General features: G+C 42.7%; 1 protein-coding gene across 17 annotated transcripts in view; it reads right to left on the bottom strand.

Moving 5' to 3' along the window:
* Positions 1–24,609, bottom strand: part of ROBO2 (roundabout guidance receptor 2) — a 620,357-nt gene that overhangs the window by 179,369 nt on the left and 416,379 nt on the right. For all 17 annotated transcript variants that reach the window (XM_039529402.1, XM_039529445.1, XM_039529500.1 and 14 more), the window contains exons 3-5: positions 22,648–22,805; positions 20,515–20,635; positions 123–261 (exon numbers count right to left, since the gene is read on the bottom strand). In XM_039529402.1, coding sequence (XP_039385336.1) covers positions 123–261; positions 20,515–20,635; positions 22,648–22,805 — 418 coding nt within the window. The remainder of the gene's footprint in view (positions 1–122; positions 262–20,514; positions 20,636–22,647; positions 22,806–24,609) is intronic.

Raw genomic sequence — 24,609 nt, 5'->3', positions numbered from 1 at the left:
ACAGGCAATAAATTTCTTTACCTATTATATCTGATTACAAGGGTTTTACACTGGAGAACAAAGCCATCGGGGTTAACCAGAGAGGAGAGACTGACAATGGGAACAAGAATGGTTACTCTTACCTTCCTCTTGGCAAATCCACATCATCTTTCTTCCACCGGACTGTAGGCTGAGGATCCCCCTGGACCTGACATCGGAACTCTACTGCCTCTTCCTCCAGAACCACTTGGTTAATTGGTCTCCTGAGAAACGTGGGTCGTTCTTGAAAGAGATTTTAAGATGACATATAGTAAGTTGGGTTGACTACATTAAAATATTTCAGATATAGATATAGATGAATTGATGAAGATGTGATTGTTTATAATTTGCACAGATACACTCAACTGTTGAGAACAAGGAAGGTCAGTGGCTGCCACAACATATTCTGCATGAAACATAAACATAAAACAGGGGCAGCAAAACTACATAATCAGCTGCCACAGAAAAAGTAGCTTTACGAAGAGAACAAATATTTTAACTGTATCTACTCTAGTTCTAAATATGCAACATCAGGCTATGAAATACTAAGTATAAGGCTACATGGTGAGCAGCCAGGCAGAGTGAAAGGGAGCAAGCAAAAAGCATCCCATTCTTGCTACATTTCACAATAGCCACACACAGTCACAGTTGCATTCCCTGCACTCTGGGTAGCGTACAGACCGTTTGTGGGAAATGAGAATCAGAAAATGTGGCAGGGAAGTGGGATCACTGCTCTCCCCCTCTGTACCATGCCACAGAGTAGGACCAGTGCACCAGGATCAGTAATCCACTAAGAGATGGAGTAGATTGCCAACCTACCATGTACAAGGAGCAGTCCAGACAGAGATTCATAGAATCACAGAAATATAGGGCTGAAAGGGAACTCAAGTCCAGCTCCCTGGGCTGAGGCAGGACCACATAAACCTAGACCATCCCTGACAGGGTATAGAACCAACATTCATGAGGAAGGCATCAGAAATGTTAGGGGAGGGGGGGCTAGAGAGGAAACTGTAGTCAGCCGGGGGAGATATCACCCTGAGCAGGAAACAGCTGGAGCGACTCCTGAATCCGCAATAGGAACTCCCATCCAGGAGATCACAATGCCCGACACTACAGGGAATGCATTGAACTTCCAGGGTAAGCCTGACAGAGTGCGCCTGATTCAGCTATCCAGATAGAAGGACTCCTAGAAAACTGCTACTTAGAGAGAAGGTACTGCAGGCCTTTTCCACTTTGGCTGGTCCACACTAGGACTTTAATTTGAATTTAGCAGCGTTAATTCGAATTAACCGTGCACCCGTCCACACCACGAAGCTATTTAATTCAACATAGAGGGCTCTTTAGTTCGACTTCTGTACTCCTCCCCAACGAGGGGAGTAGCACTAAATTTGACATGGCTATGTCGAATTAGGCTAGGTGTGGATGCAAATCGACCTTAGTAGCTCCGGGAGCTATCCCACAGAGCACCACTCTGTTGACGCTCTGGACAGCAGTCCGAGCTTGGATGCTCTGACCAGCCACACAGGAAAAGCCCCGGGGAAATTTGAATTCCTTTTCCTGTCTGGCCAGTTTGAATCTCATTTCCTGTGTGGACGTCGTGGCGAGCTCAGCAGCACTGGCAACGATGCAGAGCTCTCCAGCAGAGGAGTCCAGGGAATCTCAGACTAGAAAGAGGGCCCCAGCATGGACTGACCAGGAAGTCTTGGATCTCATTGCTGTGTGGGGTGATGAGTCTGTGCTTTCGGAGCTGCGCTCCAACAAACGGAATGCAAAGACCTACGAGAAGGTCTCCAAAGCCATGGCACTCAGAGGATACAGCCGGGATACAATGCAGTGCCGCGTGAAAATCAAGGACCTGAGACAAGGCTACCAAAAAATCAGAGCAGCAAACGGACGCTCCGGAGCCCAGCCCCAGACATGCCGGTTCTACGAGGCACTGCATGCCATTCTCGGTGGGTCTGCCACCACTGCCCCACCAGTGTGCGTGGACTCTGAGGATGGGATACTGTCGACGGACTGTTCCTCGGAGATGTTCGCGGACGGGGAAGATGAGGAGGACGAGGCAGTCGACAGCGCTTACAACGCTGATTTCCCCGACAGCCAGGATCTCTTCATCACCCTCACTGAGATCCCCTACCAACCCTCCCCAGCCGTTACCCCGGACCCTGAATCAGGGGAAGGATCAGTCTGTAAGTGCTTTAAACATGTTAATATTTATTTTTAATGGAGCAGGAATAGTTACTAGTTGAAAAGAAGGTCAATATATATGGGGATGGAACAGAAATCCTCTTGGGAGATTTCCGAGAAGCTCTCCTGCAGGTAATCGAAAAGCCTCCGCATGAGGTTCCTGGGGAGAGCTGCCTTATTGGGTGCTCCGTGGTAGCACACTTTTCCGCGCCAGGCTATCATCAGGTACTCCGGGAGCATTGCCTCCACGAGCATGGCAGCATAGGCCCCTGGTTTGTGCTGGCTTTCACGCAGCATGCGCTCTCTATCTGCCTCAGTGACCCTCCTCAGGGTGATCTCGCTCGGAGACTCCTGCATTTAATTACAGTAATTTGTGTACTATTAGTATTGGGAGTGCTTCACTGTTCCTTTGCATAACAATGAGCAACACTTTACAGCCAGGTGGTGGAAGCTGCAGAGTGGCAGCATACAGGGATCTTTCCCAGGGAACAGACGCGAGGGGGTGCAACAGGGGCAGAGTTTATGTTTTCAGGATTGCCTGTAGCAAGAGGACAGTGGCATACATTGACTTTTAAGCAGCCAAAAGTTTTTGGCTTACCATGCCTGGCTGCTCCACAGATTCTGCTGTTCTGCCCCGCTTGTCTGATCTGCAGTGTAATCCCCCAGGCAATGAAAGCTAATTCCGAAAATTCGAACTTTCCCTGAGTGAGTGCGCATGAGATAGGTGCTGTGCATGGTCTTGTTCACAGAGACTGACTAGACTATGTTTCTTCTTTGCAAAACTGTATCTTTATAAGGAAGTCAATCCCTTTTTCCCATCACACAGCTGCAACTGTATCCCGACCTGCTCCAGCATGCCCCTCACAGAGGCTGGCGCAGATTAGGCGGCGCAAGAAAAAGACACGGGACGAGATGTTCGCAGAACTTATGGGCTGCTCCCGAGCCGAGGCGGCCCAGCAGAGCCAGTGGAGGGAGAACCTCTCTCAGCAGCAGCGCTCACACAGCGAACGGGAGGACAGATGGCGTCTGGAGGACCAGCAGGCGACTCAAACGCTGCTTGGACTAATGAGGGAGCAAACGGACATGCTCAGGCGCCTTGTGGATGTTCTGCAGGACCGCAGGCAGGAGGACCTGCACTGTATCTGCAACCGCCCTCCCCCACCACAAAGTCCAATACCCCCCTCACCCAAAATAACAAGAAGGAGGTGCGCCAGGGGCCGTGAAAACTGTCACTCCACCCCAGCAGAGTGCTCAAGTACCAAAAAGCTCTAATTCACAAGTACCAAAAAGCTCTAATTCACTAAATTTTGAGAAGTCCTTCCCTTCCTGGATCACCCAAGCCCAAATCCCAGTTTCGTCCCCTCACTGTGTAGTTGATTATTAAAAATAGTTTGCTGTTCATTACTGTTTCCGTCATGTTTCTTTACAGAAGACTTTGTGTGAAGGGGGGGAGGGGTTTGGTAATTGCATAGGACAGTCACCATTACCTGGGTACAGACACGGGGGCAGGATCTACAGCAGGTCACTCACACAGTGCAGTCACTAGGCACCCTGGTCAGTCTGGGAGGTGTTTTTCATGTTCTGTGCATAGGCAGCGGGTGCCCTGTTCCAGCTATATTTGGAGCTGGGTCTCCCCCCGGCCCTGCCTGGATCTGGCCTTGGCCCCCACGGGTCTCCCCCCGCCCCGCCGCGCTGCGTACCTGCCTGACAGTAGAGCGGCTTCCCGCAGAAATGCTGTCTGGTGCCCCAGGGTCCTAGCACCTGCCATACACAAATGGCAAGGCAGGCTGCCCTTACCCTGCCCTTCCACCATAGCCCTGAGCCTCTCCAATGCCCCAAGCCCTCAGCCCCAGCCAGAGCCCTCATCCCCCTACACCTCCTCCCCCTTCCCACACACCCCTCACCCCTTCCTACGCCCCCACCCCCAGCCCAGAGCCTGCACCCCTCACCCCTTCCTTCACACCCACCTGTAAACATCCTCCCCCGAGTCCTCCCCCGCCAAAAGGCCACATAGCCCCCGCACACAGAGTCCCGAAAAGGAGGGATGGCAGGCTTCGTTGAAACAACCAGTCCAGCAGTGCAGACCGCTCTAGGGGCAGGAGCCTGTCATTCCTCGAGTGTAGAAGTGGTCTGTACATCACTGCACACCCTACCCACCACAGTCTGCATCCCTGTTTCAACCCTTTAACGCAAATTCATTAGTAAAGAAAGCGTTGTTAATTAACAATATTCCATTAACTTTATTTTTAAACGTGTGTTGGAAGGGGGGAAATGTGGTGAACGGACTATGTAACCGCAAAAGAAAGTCAACAGTAACTGAAAGAGGGGCAGGTTCAGCTTCTCTGTAAAGAACCTGAACAGTCACAGGTTACCCTGCTCCCTGAGGAACCTAGCTTTCAAAGCCTCTCGGATGCACAGCGCTTCCCGCTGGGCTCTTCTAATTGCACGGGTGTCTGGCTGAGCGTAATCAGCAGCCAGGCTATTTGCCTCAACCTCCCATCCCACCATAAAGGTCTCCCCCTTGTTCTCACAGAGATTGTGGAGCAGACAGCAAGCAGCAATAACAATGGGGATATTGGTTTCGCTGAGATCCGAGCGAGTCAGTAAGCTTCGCCATCTCCCCTTGAGACGTCCGAAAGCACACTCCACCACCATTCTGCACTTGCTCAGCTGGTAGTTGAAGAGTTCCTTGTCGCTGTTCAAGGCGCCTGTATAGGGCTTCATGAGCCAGGGCATTAGCGGGTAGGCTGGGTCCCCGAGGATCACTATAGGCATCTCCACATCCCCAACACTTATTTTGTGGTCCGGGAAGAAACTACCTTCCTGCAGGCATCTAAAGAGAGCAGAGTTCCTGAAAACACGCGCGTCATGAACCTTGCCCGGCCACCCGACGTAGATGTTGGTAAAGCGTCCCCTATGGTCCACCAGTGCTTGCAGCACCATTGAAAAGTAGCCCTTTCGGTTAATATACTGGCTGGCCTGGTGGGCTGGTCCCAGGATAGGGATGTGAGTCCCATCTATAGCCCCACCGCAGTTTGGGAATCCCATCGCGGCGAAGCCATCTATGACGACCTGGACGTTTCCCAGGGTCACTACCTTCGAGAGCAGTAGCTCAACGACTGCGTTGGCTACTTGCATCACAGCAACCCCCACGGTAGATTTGCCCACGCCAAAGTGGTTCGCTACTGACCGGTAGCTGTCTGGCGTGGCAAGTTTCCAGAGGGCTATGGCCACTCGCTTCTGCACACTCAGGGCTGCTCGCATGCGGGTGTCCTTGCGCTTCAGGGCAGGGGACAGCAAGTCACACAGTTCAAGGAAAGTGCCCTTACGCATCCTGAAGTTTCGCAGCCACTGTGATTCATCCCAGACCTGCAGCACTATGCGGTCCCACCAGTCCGTGCTTGTTTCCCGGGCCCAGAATCACCATCCCATAGCATGAACATGACCCATTGCCACCATGATCTCCACGGCGCGGCGTACCATGCTTTCTGAGAGGTCTGTGCCACTCTGAGACTTCATGTCCTCACCGCGCTGCCGGAGCCTCCTCGCCCGATTTCTCAGCATCTGACTGTTGAAGAGGTGTACGATAAGGTGCGAGGAGTTGACAACGGCCATAAGTGCAGCGATGATCGCAGCAGGCTCCATGATCGCAGTGGAGTGCTGTGGCGTCCGCGCTGTCACTAACAGGAAAAGTGCGCGAACTGATTCCACCGGCGGGAGTGACGGTGGAATGCTTACAGTTACCCAAGACCACCCTCGACACAGTTTTCCCCCCAGCATGCACTGGGGGGAAATCCCAGAATTCCAATGGGCAGCGGGGAGTGCAGGAACTGTGGGATAGCTTCCCACAGTGCACCGCTTCCAATGTCGACGCTTGCCCCGTTAGTGTGGACTCACAAAGTCGAATTAGTGTCCTTACTGTGGACACACAAATTCGACTTTGTAAGGTCGATTCTACAAATTCGACTTAAGTTGATTCGAACTACTCTTGTAGTGTAGACATACCCTTTGAGTTGGCTCTGGAAGCAGTTATTCTCAGGTGCATTGGTACATTTATTTTCCTTTTGATCCCTTATCAGAAGACCCAGAATGGGCAGGGGCCCTCTTCCAAGGACTAAGAAACTGAAGCTGAACATAAGCCACCCAGTGTAGATAAGTGGGGATGGTCAGGGTCTTCCACCATCTGGGATAAAAACCTAATGGGACTCCTTTACACCATATCTCTGACAAGTGTTTGTCTAACCTGTTCTTAAAAACCTCCAGTGACAGGGATTCCACAACCTCTCCTGATGACCTAATTCCAGTGATTAACTATCCTTACAGTTAGAAAGTTTTTCCTAATATCTAACCTAAATATACCCTGCTGAAGATTAAGACCATTACTTTTTGTCCTATCTTCAGTGGACATGAAGAACAATTGATCACCATCCTCTTTATTACAGCCGTTAAATATATTTGAAGACTTAACAGGTCCCCACCTCAGTCTTCCTATATCAAGACTAAACATGCCCAATATTTCCTCATAAGTCAGGTTTTCTAAATCTTTTATCATTTTTGTTGCTTTCCCCCTTATGTCTGTCTGAGCGTTCCTCCTTGCTCTGCTCCACCCCATATGCAGGGAGTGTTTTAAAACCTACAGTCTAGCCATAAGAATAAAGGATTTGCCAAGCAATATCAGTTGTGATAGACTCAGGCCAGTTGGGTACAGCAGAATAGCTGAAGGCAGATATACTGGCCACTGGATTAACAGTTTTCTGTTCCCTGACTGACCGGAGCAGGGGCTGCTCCAGGCTAATGAGAACACCTGACTCTAATTAACCTGTAAAGAGTCAGGTGAGGCCATTCAGTTAATGTGACCACCTGACTCTAATTAAGGCCCTGCTGTTACTATAAAAAGGGCTCACTCCAGTCAGGCAGGGGAGCCAGGGAGTCAGAGGAGAGGAAGTGTGGCTGAAGGGCTGGTTACTGAAGACACCCTAAAACATCGTTAAAGGAGCCCTAAGGTAAGGGTGAAGAAGGGAAAAGCAGGAGGAGAGCTGTGGGGAATTGGCCCAGGGAAATGTAGCAACTCTGGCAGTGAAAGGTTGGCTACCAACAACTGCTACCATTAGGGTCCCTGGGCTGGAACCCGGAGTAGAGGGCGGGCCTGGGTTCCCCCCAACCCACCACTACAGGAACATCTCCTGGAAGGGGAAGTCAGGTCCCTGTCAGGACAGGAGGCTGAACAGAGACTGTGAGAGTTCTCTCACCAACCTCCTTGCCGCCTATGATGAAAAGGGCTCAGTAGACTGTAACCCTGGCCCTAGAGAGAGAAGGGCTACGTGGAGGATCACAGTGAGCCACTGAGGCTAGCATAAACCACCTAGAAGCGCAGGACCCACAGGAGCAAGGTCAGAGCTCTGCCACACAGTCTAACAGGCTATTTACTGTGGCAGTCTGCCTTTCACGATAATCAATACTTGATGCTGTAGAGGAAAGTGAAAACACCCTGCAATACATCTAGACCTGATCTCCATCACTAAAGCCACCACAAGAAACTAATAGGGCTGTCGATTAATTGTCATTAATTCATGCGATTAACTCAAAAATATTAACGCGATTAATTGCAATTTTAATTGCACTGTTAAGCAATAGAATACCAGGTGAAAATTATTAAATATTTATGATGTTTTTCTACATTTTCAAATATATTGGTTTCAATTACAACAATGAATACAAAGCGTACGGTGCTAACTTTATATTATTATTTTTTATTACTAATTTTTGCACTCTAAAAATGATAAACAAAAGAAATAGTATTTTTTCAATTCACTTAATACAAGTAATGTAATGCAATCTCTTTATTGTGAAAGTGCAACTTACAGATGTAGATTTTTTGTTGTTACATAACTACACTCAATAACAAAACAATGTAAAACTTTAGAGCCTGCAAGTCCATTAAGTCCTACTTCTTGTTCAGCCAACTGTGAAGACAAACAGCTCATTTACATTTACGGGATATAATGCCACCTACTTTTTATTTACAATGTCACCTGAAAGTGAGAACAAGCGTTTGCATGGCACTGTTTTACACTGCAAGGTATTCACGTGCCAGATATGCTAAACATTTGTGTGCCCCTTCATCTTTCGGCCACCATTCCAGGGTACATGCTTCCATGCTGATGATGCTCGTTAAAAAAATAATGCATTAATTAAATTTGTGACTGAACTCTTTGGAGGAGAATAATGTCTCCTGCTCTGTTTTACCTGCATTCTGCCATATATGTCATGTTATAGAAGTCTCGAATGATGACCCAGCACTTGTTGTTTGTTTTAAGAACACTTTCAAATTTGACAAAATAGAAAGAAGGTACCAATGTGAGATTGCTAAAGATAGCTAAGGCACTTGAAAATCAACCTTCTACTGGAGGCATCTGACTCAGATGATGAAAACAAACATGCATCAGTCTGTACTACTTTGGATAGTTATTGAGCAGAACCCATCATCAGCATGGATGCATGTCCTCGGGAATGGTGGTTGAAGCATGAAGGGATATATGAATCTTTAGGGGATTTGGCACATAAATATCTTGTGACGCTGGCTACAACAGTGCATGGGAACACCTGTTCTCACTTTCAGGTGACATTGTAAACAAGAAGTGGGCTGCATTATCTCCTGCAAATGTAAACAAATCTGTTTGTCTGAGTGACTGACTGGACAAGAAGTAGGACTGCATGGACTTGTAGGCACTAAAGTTTTACATTATTTTATTTTTGAGTGCAGGTTATTTTTTAACATAATTGTACATTTGTAAATTCAATGTTCATGATAAAGAGATAGCACTACAGTACTTGCAATGGGGGGATTGAAAAATACTATTTTGTTTTTACGGTGCAAATATTTGTAATACAAATAAGTATAAAGTGAGCACTGTACACTTTGTATTCTGTGTTGTACTTGAAATCAATATATTTGAAAATGTAGAAAACATCTAAAATATTTAAATAAATGGTATTCTATTATTGTTTAGCAGTGTGATTAATCGTGCAATTAATCACAATTAATTTTTTTAATTGTGTGACAGCCCTAGAAATCAAATGATGCCCTGAATAATTAGTTTTGCTTAGCCTTGTTGTTCTAGCATGCACAGCTACAAAAATTATTATTTGTTACAATCTTATCCATTCCTGTTTCAAATTTAGTCTCACAGTCAAATTCTGACCTCAGTTATACTGGGACAAATCCAAGGTAATTTCATTTCAAGACATATCACTGATTTTAGTCTCCAAGTTGCCTATGCTGCACTCAAATTTAGTTCCAACATCCCCCCACCAAACACACACTTTTACTGTTATAAACTATATAGATCACAATTAAAGAGGGCATAGTAAGAGTCATTCACACTACAGAGAGTGATTTAAAAATAAAGGTGCTTGTCACGCATTGCAGCCCACATTTCAGTCTCAGTGAGCTGAGAGGTTACATTAAATGTATCCAGATTTACACCATAAATAAGATCAGAATCTGGCTCATAAAGTTTGGCTTCATGACTTCCTGTAGCATTGAATTTCACAGGTTGACTACATTATGTGGTTGCATGCTATTTTTTCCACAGTGCATAGAATGGACAATAGTAACTAAATGAGCAGCCACTCGATGTTTTGTTGTATTCTCGTTGTTTAATGGGTGGCCTCAGGCCTTATTTACTGCACACAGTTCAAACCCTGCTGTGAGAAAAAAATATTTTGTTAATTCATTAGCTAATAAATCCATGGGCTTTTCTATGGCACTAATCACTATAGTATCTGAGTGCTTCACAAAAATAATTAATTAATTTTTCCATCACCTAATGAGATGGGAAAGTAAAGCACAGAAATATTATATTTGAAAGTATCCACTACTTTTGGGATCCCAATTTGAAGTCCCTAGGACCTAATTTTCAGGGTAGTTAGCACTACATAGCACTTCAAATGGTCAAAGTGCAGCTCACACTGACTTCATTTGAAGCTGTGAGTGCTCTGCACTTCTGCAAATCAGATCTCAGATCAGGCACCCGAAAAATGAGGATCACACAAGTAGTGTCCATCTGTGAAAGGTAAAGAGATTTAAAAAAACTATTCTGGCACACCTGTGTTATTCTTGTGACTACATATATGTGTGTATGTGTGCAAACGTGTGATGTTGCTTGTTTATATTGTTGAGTGTGTATTTGATTGTAACAATACATATGCATGCATGCACACACACCTCAGAGACATCCATATACCTAATATGTGCAGATTTGCAAGCACAAAATGCAATGCAAAGCTCCAGATGTCCAATATTTCATGGAAAATGTAATATTTATTAAATTCTTATCTGTTGCTGCATATGCCTACACAGAACGAGCCACAAAAAAATATCCCAACACATTTTCAGGAGAAACTTGTTGATATGTCAGTAACTGGCTCAAAGGTCTTAAGGAAGAATACTTCCTTCTGCATCAGGCAGTTTAAGAGCATAGAATCAAAGAAATATATGGTTGAAAGGGACTTCAAGAGATCACTGAGTCGAGCCCTCTGCACTGAGGCAGGACCAAGTAGAGTTTGAAAGCATGTTAGAAAGGCAGCATCCATAGGTGCCACCTCTGTGAGTGCTCCAGCCCTGGAGCACCCACAAAAAAAAGGGTGAGTGCGGAACACCCACTGGCAGCTCCCCCGATCAGTACCACCTCCTCCCCACCCCAGCGCCTCCCATCCGCCATGGATCAGCTGTTCCGAGGCAGGCAGGAGTTTCAGATCAGAACTTTGGAAAATATGACTTTTTTTTAAAGCTTTGGCCATAAATAAAGTCTAGAGGTGTAATTAAACATTGTAATTCTGTCAACAATATTCAGAACACAATATATCTGAGAAAATAGCAGGAAAGAGTGATAAATTAAAATCATAGCCATGTATAAGTTTTAATGTAGCCATTTTAAAAGCTTGAACTGAGTAAATAAAGTGTCCATTGCCCAAGCTATGCTTCACTGATGAATACTCTTTGAAGAGGACTATAAAATAGGTCATGATTATATGTCATGTCAGCTGGTTGTACTATTACTAGTGTGACCTTTATAACTTCAGAATAAACTTTGCTTGCAGTTATAAAAGTGGCTTGTTAATGTAATCAGAAAACCAGATAGACACCTACAGTATGCTGCAGCACTTGAGACAGCCACTTTGAGAAAATTTCGGTTAAGTAGTTCACTGGACAGTAAGGCAAAATCCTACAGAACCCTTCCTACCCAGATGAGAAGGAGAATCCTGTTCTTTCTTTGGAGGATGATGATCAATGATTAGGGCCCTACTAAATTCACAGTCCATTTTGGTCAATTTTAAGGTCATAGGATTTTAAAAATTGTAAATTTAATTATTTCAGCTATTTACATCTTAAATTTCACAGTGTTGAAATAGTAGGGGTCCTGACCCATAAAGAAGTTGTGTGTGTGCGCGCGCGGGGGTGGGGAGGGGGGTTGTAAGGTTATTGTGAGGCCAGGGGTTGTGGTACATATATCTGCACTGCTTCTGGTGGCAGTGCTGTCTTTGGAGCTGGGCAGCTGGTGAGAGTGGCTGCTGGCCAGGAGCCCAGCTCTGAAGGCAGAGCTGCTGCCAGTATCAGCGCAGAAGGATGGAATGGTATGGTATTGCCACCCTTACTTCTGCGCTGCTGCCTGTAGAGCTGGGCCCTCAGTCAGCAGCTACCACTCTCTGGCTTCCCAGCTCTGAAGGCAGCAGTGCAGAAATAAGGGTGGCATTTTATGGTATTGCCACCCTTACTTCTGCGCTGCTGATGGCGGGGCGCTGACCAAGAGCCACCACACTCTGGCCACCTAGCACAGAATTAAGGGTGGCAATACTGTGATCTTCCCAAAATAATGTTGTGACCCCCCCTGCAACTCCCTTTTGGGTCAGGACCACCCATTTGAGAAACGCTCGTCTCCCCTGTGAAATCTGCATAGTATAAGGTAAAAGCACACAAAAGACCAAATTTCACAGGAGGGAGACCAGATTTCATAGTCTGTGACATGTTTTTCATGGCCGCAAATTTGGTAGGGCCCTACCAATGATTCAGTGTGACTGAATGCACCCTATATTCACATCCTAAACACTACTATAATAATCTTTGTACAAATATGTCTTGTGAGCTATCAATTGAAAACTAATAATTTACTGAGACAATAATATCATGGTGAGATGTATGTAGCAACATTATTTGTAAAGTTATGAACATAAGCTGAAATTATGACTAAAATGGGGTTATCAGACAAGTCTGGGAACTGGATAAACCTGTTTCTCAAAGCCAAAAGACAAACTGGCACCTCTAGTCAGGTGTCATCCAAGTTGATGGGCAATAACCTATTAAGTGGCCATTTTTTGGCAAAGAAGAGAGGCAGTAACAGATCAATCTACATTTTAGCAAACAGCAACCTGGAACCTCTTTCACCATGAGACTCCATGACTCCAACCTCACAGTGGGAATCAATATTATCTAGGGCTAACACTCAGGAAAATGCATTTCAAAGGTTGACTGGACTATAAGCTTGATAAGTTTATGGAGGGAATGGTTTGATAGGATAATGTGATTTAGTCAATAGGTCAATAAGGTACGACCACTGGTAATTAGTACCGAGGGTCAATGTTGGGATATTGAAAGTATTTTTCCTGAGTGTCTGGCTGGAGAGTCTTGCCCGCATGCTCGGGGTTCAGCTGATCGCCATATTTGGGGTCGGGAAGGAATTTTCCTCCAGGGTAGATTGGCAGTGGCCCTGGAGGTTTTTCGCCTTCTTCCGCAGCATAGGGCAGGGGTCGCTTGCTGGAGGATTATCTGCTACTTGAAGTCTTTAAATCAGGATTTGGGGACTTCAACAGCTGAGTCAAGGGAGAGAATTATTTCAGGAGTGGGTGGGTCAGCTTTTGTGGCCTGCATCTTGCGGGAGGTCAGACTAGATGATCATAATGGTCCCTTCTGATCTTAAGTTCTATGATTCTATGATAAAGGTGAGGAGCAAAAATAGCCCATGTATCTCTCCTTCTTTCTTTGTCACCTAAGACAACAAATGAAGCCACCATTTTACTCTGGGAGAGATTCTGACCTGAAATTTGGTCAGTCCTGTTGCTGGGAGTGTGCGGTGAGAATTTTATCTTGAACCAAGTCCAGTCTGTTAAGTTTTAGTTATTAGAAAGTGTTGTATCTTTCAAAAGAATGAGGAGTACTTGTGCCACCTTAGAGACTAACAAATTTATTTGAGCATAAGCTTTCATGGGCTAAAACCCACTTGTAGGAGGCTTCACCCCAGGCCCCAGGCCAGGCTGCGCTGGTCCCCTCCCCCAGTGACAGCAACGCACGCTTGGGGTCCTGATGTCATGTGTGTCATTCTTTAGCCAATATTCAGTACTCTCAGTCGGTCGTCTTCTTTGCAGAGCCTCTCCCCCCCTTTGCTTTAATACCACCACTTCATGCATGCAGTGGACAATACAGTAGGAAGATATATATACATGGAGACCATGAAAAGATGGATGTTACCATACCAACTATAATTAGACTAATCAATTAAGGTGGGCTATTATCAGCAGGAGAAAAAAACTTTTGTAGTGATAATCAGGATGGCTCATTTCCAACAAAAAGGTGTGAGTAACAGTAGGGGAAAAATTAGCATGGGGAAATAGTTTTTACTTTGTGTTATGACCCATCCACTCCCAGTCTTTATTCAAGCCTAATTTAATGGCATCCAGTTTGCAAATTAATTCCAATTCTGCAGTTTTTCGTTGGAGTCTGTTTTTGAAGTTTTTTGTTGGAGAATTATCTTTATTTCTCTTGTATCCATTTCTGACTTTAGCACCCTGTACTTGTACTAATTTAAAAGCTATGTCTTTGCTGTTAAATAAATGTGTTTTATTCTTTAATCAAAACCAATCCAGTGTTGTAAATGGCTTGGTAACTCCAATTAAAGTAGCAACCTGTTGGATATTTTTGCCTTACAAAAGCAATGGACCTAAAATACCTGAACTCTCTAGGAGAGGGATGGACAGTGCAGAACATGTGTTTTGGGGTGAAAATTTGGTACTAGGAGTGTATTGGGGTCATCCTGCAAGTAGTAACCAAGTCTGCTGGAAGCCAGAGTGTGGCTGGTGTGCTGCCAACAGGCTGCTGGGGTCGAAGTTGCTGGACAAGGGCTGTGGCCACACACAGACATTCATGGGATCTGCTGGCTGGCAGGCTGATTGTGAGGAACCCAAGTTGAAAGCTACAACAGCAAAGCATTGTTGAGGTACTCAAGGTTATAGGGCACAGGTGACACACCCTCTCGCTGGTCTGGATTGCACCCTGGAATGTGACACCCAGTACTTATTTTTCCTTTATTTAACTAATTGTGTGTATACTGCAGTCCATTAGAGAGGCACTGATGGCCTTCAGATATGTGTTAGAGACATTTTTTTTCCAGATCTCAGCCAGTGGAGTGAATATTTTGTTAATAGTAGCATGATTTGGATTACTTTCCACCCTGATAGCCTCAAAGCTCTCATTGCCAAAAATAAGTCCACAGGAGATGAAAGGATGAGTGTGGGTCATGCTATGTTTTAAAAGGTTCTTAGTGTATGCTGAGTGAGCAAGTAAAAATATGATGACAAAAGCTGGTGTTTCTGTATTCAGGACATTCTTCCCAAGGTATGTCTTTTCTTAGGCTATTTTTTCTTGTCATTTTGGAAGTAAAGCACTTATGCAGCTATTGTAAACATCTGTGCCTTATACACTATTAAGGTTCTGTGAGTTTTCACAATAAAGTGGTGAGAATTGTGAAAGCTACATGCAAATGGACTGGAACCATTATTATTGAAGGTTGGAAGTCTCTCCCTCCACCCCCCACCAACACACCTCTCTCCACTGATTTCAGTGATATCTGTTTCTAAATATTAGGTTCAAACATCTAAGATCTAATCAGCACCTCTTATACCTGGCTGATTATCCTATTACGTCTGGATATTCTGGCAGTATCTGTGGGGTAGCAAATATTGTGACATCAGCTTATCTCTTTACAAAAAGTAAAAACTAAAATATATAGAGATATACCTATCTCATAGAACTGGAAGGTACTCTGAAAGGTCATTGAGTCCAGTCCCCTGCCTTCACTAGCAGGACCAATTTTGCCCCAGATCTCTAAGTGGACCTGTCAAGGATTGAGCTCACAAGCCTGGGTTTAGCAGGCCAATGCTCAAACCACTGAGCTACTCCTCCCCACCTCAGGGTCATGAGTATAGTATATTTGCATTCTTTATATGGAACATTTTAATAACTAACTGCAACTAAAATGACTGAAGTTGAGGAAAATAATCATGACCCTTGTCATGACAAATTAAAGAGCCCTTGATATATAGAGAATAGTCAGGATACTTTATCAAAGACCATCTTGTAGCCACAGAACATAGTGCTGCCTCCTGGGCTATAAGAAGGCAAAAATTGGGACCTAACATCTTCAGTAAAGTGCCTTCTTCCAGGGGTATTTCTTTTCCAAATATACTGTAACCCTTAATGGACAACTCAAACTCTGTCCCTAAGGGTGTGGACCAGGCAGTGTCTTTCTAACAAAGACACTTCCTTATCTAATGCTGACTGAATAACAAAGTTCATATAGCTTAAAATAAAAGGCTGAATTCAGAGATGTGTCCGTCTTAGAGGTGTCTAACCTGTGTCATTTACACCTCCGTCTGGCACCCTCTCTAGTTTGTGTTTCACCAACTTAAATTCCCTCTCAAAGCCTTTAATTGCTTTGACTTTCTCAGGGCCTGATCAAAAAGCCTCCTGAAGTCAATGGAAAGACCGCCAATGAGTGAGCTTTGGATGAGGCCCTTAGATTTAATGACAAACTATTCAAACAGCATATAGCATATGCATCCTTATGCATCATCAATGAATCAGAACTTTTGAGTCCAAGACAGTGACAAGGAGCAACTCATGCTGATATCTTTGATGAGAGGAGTGTAGGAGAGAAGCAATTGACAGAAGACAGTGAGAATAGTAGTTTCTATGGTACTTAACTTATACCTTCTGGTTCTTCAGACACCCTTGCACACTGATGAGTGGGTATAAGTGGCTCTATAGGAGCCTAACTGCTAACAGAGCACACCTGAGTGCAAGATTATCTGGCTACATTCTCCATCTTGCTGAGCTCAGCTCAGCACAGGAATGGAGTGAGGGGGCAAAGGTGCATTTTAAGCCACTTATGTGCTGGCCAGTTCAGACCTGGGCACAATTTAAATCAGACTAATTTATACCTCTTACACTTCTGAATTTGGTCTTTAGAATTTAGGGTGGGAAATGAATCCATAATAAAATAGAGTAGCATGGTGCCTTTTATGACTGAAATTTGTTTAATCGGTCCTCCACTCATCCTAGATTCTGTGACAGTGTTCTTGCTCTCTTGCTGCTCTGCTATGAGATAACACCTGGGAGCCTCAGAAGACCCAAGCAAGCAGTGAAAAAGAGGACTGGCAAAGCCTAATGCTGTTCTGGTGTCACAAGAACAGGACTAATTTTGGGATGTGCTGCTTACAGAACCAGTTACATTTCTCAAATGTTACTGTGAAAAGTTGGACAATTTCTGCTTGCAGAGGATTCAGGATTTGACTGGGGGGACAAAATCCCCTTTTTTTATTTACAACAAAAATGCTGTTGCGGATCGATTTCATAAATGCACACAAAAATATCAGTTTTATAAATAGAGGGCAAAGTGTAACTTGCTTGTTTTGAGAACAGTTCTAATGGGGATATTTCTGAATATTATTTAGTAATACTTGTGCATCTCAGTGGGAGGGTTCTAAATACTGCAACCTATCCACATCCCCTTCTTTTCTCTTCTCCTTTCATTCCTTTACTATCCCTTTTATTGTGTTTTCATATATTGCTTTATTTAAGGTGTTGGGTTTACAGGCTTTTGTTTTTAAAATCCCAGACATCCTTGCTGTTCCCATCAAGCCAACAGTCACCACCATGTGGACTCAGTTTTTCCAGAGGCATTGCCTCAAGCTAAATTCACTGCACAGGGAACCCAAAAACTATCAGGAGTGACATGCAAAAGGTATTATAGAAAAACTTCCAGAGCTAAAAACAAGCTACAACTGATTTCCGGAAATGTAGTATGGAACTATCCCATTTCCTAGTAGGGCAGCAACATACACTAAAGCTTCCCACAGGGTTTTGTTTTTGTTTTGGATTGAGGCTTTTTTAAAAGGGGAGAAGAGTGGTTAATGATTAATGAACTTTTCCCTACCATAATCTGTAGTTTCTGTATATTTGCCAGTAACATTAATAAATCCTTTTAATTTCCCAGTAAAGGCAGATTCATTTCCTGTCCTGGATTTATTTTAAGTGTCAAGGCCAACATTTTTAAACCAATCAGGCAATCCATATTTAGGCATCTAAACATTCATTTTGGTGCCTAACTTTCAGCATCCAACTTTGAACATATTGGCCTGTGTGGTACTCCTGCTGCAGCAAAAAAAAAAAAAATCCTGAAGAGCTGGAAAAATTTGGACAGCAAGAAAATTCTAAGTACAGATTTCCTTATATAGACTAACTCAATTATGTGGGATCAAAACTGCTAATTTAATTTACCATTGCCTTTATACAGTACTAGGAAGCCAGGCATAGAATGTACTTTACTGGTTGACTGCTATGATTATATCCTGTAGCAAATTTTCAGAAGATTGTAATTGATTACATAAAAGTTTGCATATTAAGGCAAACCTAATACTTCTCATGACTTTGCAGTATAGGAATTTAAATGTATGTTTCACATGATTTTATACCTAGTATTTAATTCCTTTAACAAGTTATGGGAACCTTAGGGCTTTGTAGACTTGGACTTCAATCTGTTTAGTATCTACCGGGATTATTACCATAAATTACTAGTACTCAAAGTGATGAATAAGAGAGGTCCTGTCTCTCTGTCTCTCTCTCTCAATCTCTAGTATTATAAAATAATATAAAATAATGTTGATGTAGTGGTTGTAACTGAAACTATAATCCAATACTGGTATGAACTGCAAGGTGCAAAAGTACCATTTAAAAAAAGTCATGTGATTTCATGCTTCATCAATGCAGTAAGCAGAGTGGTAGTTTACAGTCACGTAATACTGCATCGTGGCAAATCCACAGGTGGTCATGGAATTTCGCTAAAGGGAACCATTTCATGCTCACAATTTGTTTGAAATGGAGAAACAAATCTTGATCTGTGTGTATGTGAAAAGACTGATAACATTGTATACTATATTAGATACGACAAACAGGGCCACAAACCAATTTTACAATTATCTTCAAGCAGAGTTTTCACGAACCCCATCTAGAAATCTTCTGCTTGTAATGAAAGGATTTACTGTCAAGACTGGGAGTGATAACATGGCCTGAGAGAACACCAGGGGAAAGAAGAAATAGGATCAAGAAATGAGAGGTGATAATAGAGCAGAACTGAAGCAATTTAACAATTTGTTTATAACAAACTCAGCATTTCAGCACAGGCAATTCCATAAAGAAACTTGGATTTCTAATGATGGTATTACAGAAAACATGATCAACTTCATCCTAGTAGGACAATACTTGATAACAAGTGTATTAGACTGGACACTTCTACAGAGGTCTGAATGCAAACTCAGACAATCAAGCAGTGATCACTACCATCAGGATCAGACTTCATATTTCAAAATTTGCAAAAATAGTCAGAATACCATCGGTGGCCACTTTGCCCTTCATTTAGACCTAGATGACACAACAATAGAACAAATCTGGACAGAGCAAGAAAACATAATTCATTCCACAAGTGAGGAGGTTTTAAAGATGAGGCTGTATCCAAAAAGGAAAAAGTGGGTGACACCAGAGATCAAAATCCCATCAAAAAAGAAAAAATCTCAAGAACATCTGAAAGCTGAAGACTGTGCTGAGCAGAAAAACAAATAGATCAACAAGGAACTAACATGAAGAGTCAAAAAAGCTAAGAAAGAATGGCTTGAGAGAGAAGACAAAGAGCTTTAAAAAAATATTACAGAACTTAACACCTGTAACAAGTCAGCTATGCAATGAAAGATTAACTCAAAAGATGGAAAGAACATTTTCACCAGCTACTCCACATGAATAGTCAAGTTGACCCAGATGTCCTTGAGGCCATCAGCTACAAAAGCAACAATGAAGAACACATAATGGAAGCAAAAATTAAAGCTGCAATGAGGTCCCTGAAAAACAACAAGGCCCCTGGTCCACACAGCGTACTACCTGACGTGTTAAAGCATGGTGGAAGAGGCAGTCATGCTCCTTTACAAACTATTTAACCTAATTTGGGCAAAGGGTAAAGCCCCTGAAATAACTGCAATAACTACCAAGGAATAAGTCTTATGATTATTCCTAGCACGGTATTCTGTAGAGTGATTCACAGCTGAATGAAAAAAAGAGCAGAAGAAATCCTTTCTGAGTCACACACTGGCTCTAGACCTGGGCACTCCACCATAGATCAGACAGTTGTTTTTGGTCAAATCTTGGAGAGACACACCAAGTTCAACAAACTTCTGTTTTGCACATTCCTTGCCTTTAAGAAAGCATTTGACTCTGTTAACTGAGAGGCTTTGTGCAAAGTACTCAAGTGGTACAATGCTAGAAACAAGCTGACTCAAGTACTGCAGAGTTTGTACAGCCTCGCTTGGTATGCAGTAAGGGTCAATGGAGAGCTGAGAGAGTGGTTTGTGAAAACTGGAGTCAAAACAGAGATGATTACTCAGAGATGATTACTCAGTCTAATAATTTTTGCTTTAAAGTAAAATGTGATCAACTCATGAGATCAGCTTCTTAACTGTATAGATATTTTTATCTAAAGACTTTGTACAGTTGATCCAGCTTCTGTGTGCTGTGCTACAACAGCTTTGATCTCAGAGCCCTCTGGGAATAAGAAATTATTTAAACGGGCTATGTTGGTCCAAGTCTCTGTTAAGCAGATACTGTATTAAAAGTGGCTCAATTATACTCGGTAATGTTGTGGGGGAAAGCATTATCTACTGGATTAAGGTTTCTGAGTTTATGCATTTCACCAAGGATCTCCAATTAGATTTAAACTATGCACTCACAAAAAAATGACTGCTTCATCCCAGCTTCCAGCTTATAACCTGCGTCCCTTGGAAACTTGGAAAATTGTGAAATGTAGCCTGTACATTAGTAGTTACTCTGTCTTTTGTTACCCTGACTTTGTCACCTGATTTGGCTGTTCAGCTAGATCAATTCAATATTTTGCATGTATAGTAAAAATAAAACAAAAGCCGAGGAAGTAGTTTTACCAAAGACAGTCAGCTCTGCTGGATCGCTGTCTCGTTCGCCCACCATGTTGGTACCGACACAAGTGTACATGCCAGCATCACTTTTCCTCGTGTTTGAGATCATTAGTTTCCCACCTCGTATCTGTTTGTAGCAAAGAAAATACATTTTAATGTACAATCAGAAATAAAGGGAAGCTCTTAGATTGCAAAGATCTCAAATATGGGGGGGTTCTTTTATTTTTTTAAAGAAAAGCGATGACATTTGTTGTTTAAGGGTTATCAGGCCATCTATTTGGTATTGAACAATACCAAAACTACTTGATATTAGGCTCTTCTGAAGTATATTTGACCCTACTTCTGGTCTTGTCTCAATTGTTTGTTTTTGTATGATGCCCTTACATTTCAAAACAATTACATTTCTTGCTACCTTTCTTTGGTGATATATGCGGCATCTGCTACACTATTTCTAGTAAATTAATCTGTAAGCCTACAGTACCATAGTGGCACTTTAAAAGAAAGCCTGTTTTATCAATAGTAAATTGATCTCAGAATCTGTAGTATTCCCTTGTACTCTCTGTACTTACAAGGACATGGGCATACTGAGGAAGAGAATGATAAGGTTGATTAGAAGAAAGGGCACAGCTCAGAGCTGTAAATTTTCAGAAAATGTATGTACTCTTTGGGACCCTAGGTAGCTGTTATAAGTTAGAGCAGTCAATAGGTTGCTTCAACTTAAGTCAGGGCTGGAGCCACTATAACCTGAGACACAGGGAAGTGAAGTAAGCTCCCTGCTACTCTTTCTTCCTCCCGCAGTTTGAGCAGAACTTAGTGGAGACAGTCTGGTCCACAACACCTTGAATAGTATATATATAGAGAGAGATCATGTAACTGCACATCTTTACACATCAAAGGCAATCGAGTTTCCAAAGGCCACCATTGTATCAAATTATACCAGCACTGAACAAGTTCAAAATGTATTATGTATAATAACTATGTTAAAGGAATACTAAGGTTGCAAAGCCAACTACTCAAAAGTTAGGAAAGGCCAGTATTAAGGTTGCCTGTGCAAGGGTTTTACAGATAACAGCCTTCTTCACTACACAACCCTGATTAATTCTCATCTCTGTCCAGTTCAGCTCTTTTACAACCTATGGTTCCTGTCCTTGGTATCTATTAATGCCTCGTCCCCACTCCCCCAACCAATTCCTTCCTCTCCCCACTTTCCTCCACTTCTCACTCATCTGCATTCAAGTCAGGCTGTTTCCTTGTTCTTCTCCACATCCTCTGGGAACTAATACACTGGTGCATGCCCAATGGAAGATGGAATGTTCAGAGAATTTTGCTGCCAAACTCTAACAAATTTCTCCTGAGCATGTGCAAACTAGTATTTTTCAGAAGCTTATCTTGGACAAATTTGCATAGCTTTTCAGAGGGAAGGCAAAGAGACATCCCTGACATCTGGGCAACTCCAACTCCAAAGCATAGAAGAGTTATCAATAGAAACAGCTGTAACAATTCTTTTTAACATGGACAAAATGATGTTTTTTTCATAACCTTGTTCTCAGAAACAGCTGATCCATTTATGCTTAAACATTTCAAAATATTCAGCCGATAGGCAGATAGTCAGCATAAAATATCGCTTCCCGATTAAAGTTCAGCAAAGTTAACAGTGTATTTAGTAGAAAATATTAGACAATCTTAACTATAGACTTTGATACCAAGTCTCCCTATGACTAAAGATGGACATGAGGTGCAAATTTTTAACTTTCAAAGGTTAGCACTGGAGGGTTTGGTTTGGCCCATTGTAGAGACAATCTGGGAAATTCTGCTCCAGTTTCAGAGTTCCAAGGTGTTCAGTTGTGGGGCTAGTGGGGGTGTAGTGGTGCAGGCCCAATATGAATACTTACATTCTCAGTCCTACAATAAGAACTGTGCATGGACACCCAATGTTTGCCTAGTGTCCCAGTAACATAAGTGAAGTTCCATATAAGCACAAGAATTTCCCTCCATGGAGCCAATTGAATGACGGGGGTTTATATCTTTGTGGATACTGCTATGTAAATTATTCAATGCTCATTCAAATCCATGGAGAAATGTACCTTTTAAAAAACATTGTGGACATCTATCTATCAATGGCATTTTGGTAGGACTTACACTGATTCTCTCTTCCCTGTCGTCAATGCGGATTTTATCTTTCTTCCAGTAGATTGTGGGCTCAGGATGTCCTCGAGGAGGCTGGCACTCCAGAATAGCAGGTTCTCCAGCTGCCACAACAACATCGGTAGGGTTTTGGCGAAAGTCATCCCGTAGCACTAATAAAACAAATAAGGAAAGGAAAATAAAACTAATTGTTAGGAATTGCAACATGCTAAAGGGAAACAAATTGTTTTTCCAGTAAAAGTAGCCTCCAAGTTATTCAAATGATGCCTTTGTATACTAGGTGCACTGTAAAACTCCTTGCAAAATATGTTATTGTGGGCAGAGGGAAGAGGAAAGATGACTCAACAGGTAGCCTCTCTTATCTAATGAATACAGACAAGATGTGCATGTTTTTACTTTACATTTGCTAAAAGTAAATGCATTGCTCATCATTTAAAAGCAAAAGGACCAATATACACACTGCTCCTTTTATCCTTCTATTGTAGATCCACCTGCCAAGTGACATCTGGACAGCCTGACGCGCTGAGGAGAAATATTCCTTATGGCAGTAGTTCTGGTCTGACACTGAACTCTTTTCATTAAAGACAGCAGCATGCTGGACATTGGTTGTAACCTTTTAAAAATCTGGTGTGCCTGTTCTCTTAAATTGGCACCTTTCTTGTCAGTGATTATTTTCTTCACTACTGGCTAGGTGAAAACGTTCTAGATATGAAACCGCTGGTATCAAATTGTGGAGTTTTGCCTTTATTCAGGAAGGATTATTTTTATGATCAAATTGGTGCTAAATGATCAGTGTTTTTGAAAGATGTCAAGAAATTGAGCTGATATACAGTATGCTAGCAGTGCACCTGCTTCTTCTATTCCTTTGATATTCTTGCAGCCCTGACCAGTCTTGTCTCACACTGCCTAAAAGCATATACATTGCCAAGAGGTTTGAAAACTAAATTAGGCAACACATGCTAGCTCCTTATGTAAATCATGCTGCTGTAAAGCAGGATTAGGTCCAGCTAGCTGGCTCCTGTGTGTGTTGAAATGATATCTACTTCATCATTATTCCTCCAAGTGTGTCCTCGTCTCTAGGTTAATTGTCATTTTTATAAACATCAGACTTAAAATAGCTCTAGATAGAGCTACTGAAATTGAATTTAGAGCATTTCCTCTTCTTGAATATCAGCTACGTATGGGCTTCATTACTGCTTTAACACAGTTCCCACCCTTAATGAAACCAGGGCCCTTCGAGAAATTAGAAAACACTTTATCCTAATGAAAGTGCAGTCAGGAAGAGTTTAATAGAAATTAGTCACTTTCAGTTTATAGGCAGAGTTAATTTACTGCTTTCACTGTTAATAAAATAAAAAAATAACATTTTAAACTGCATATTTTCTGTTCTCTTCTGTACAGACAAGAATAAATTATTATTTATATGCACAAGGATTAGCCTCTGGGTGTGCTCAGGTGAGAGTGCATATAATTGTGGAACTCAATATAGGTGTGGGTTTACAGTCATCATTCAGTATTTTGGGATACACAAGTAAATCCAATGGGGAGAGGAAATTATATATATACAAATTATATAACACAAAAGGAGGGGCTATTTAGGCCATTTCTAGAGGTACAACATAAAAATGATAGGAAGTGGTGGGCAACAAACTTCACTTTGGCAAGGACCCAACCTTTTCTGAAGTAGCACATCTAGTAGGTTGAAAGGCATTGTTTAGTACTGCTTTCCGAACAAATGACTTGCCAAAAGCCTCAACCCAAAAGGTATTTCTGACTAATGCAAATTGCTTGTCCAATGCCAATTTTTGATCCACAATAACTAAACTGAGAGAAAATAGGGTATTTTGGTTTTTAAGATAAAATGGAATATAAAGAGGCTAACCCATGATACAGAAATAACATGATGAAGATTATGGGCTACTAACAATTTGGCACTACAACATGTGTTTGTGGCAA

Source organism: Mauremys reevesii, linkage group 1 (genome assembly GCF_016161935.1).
Source record: "Mauremys reevesii isolate NIE-2019 linkage group 1, ASM1616193v1, whole genome shotgun sequence".
Classification (NCBI taxonomy): Eukaryota; Metazoa; Chordata; order Testudines; family Geoemydidae; genus Mauremys; species Mauremys reevesii.
This window is presented reverse-complemented; position numbering and strand designations above follow the sequence as displayed.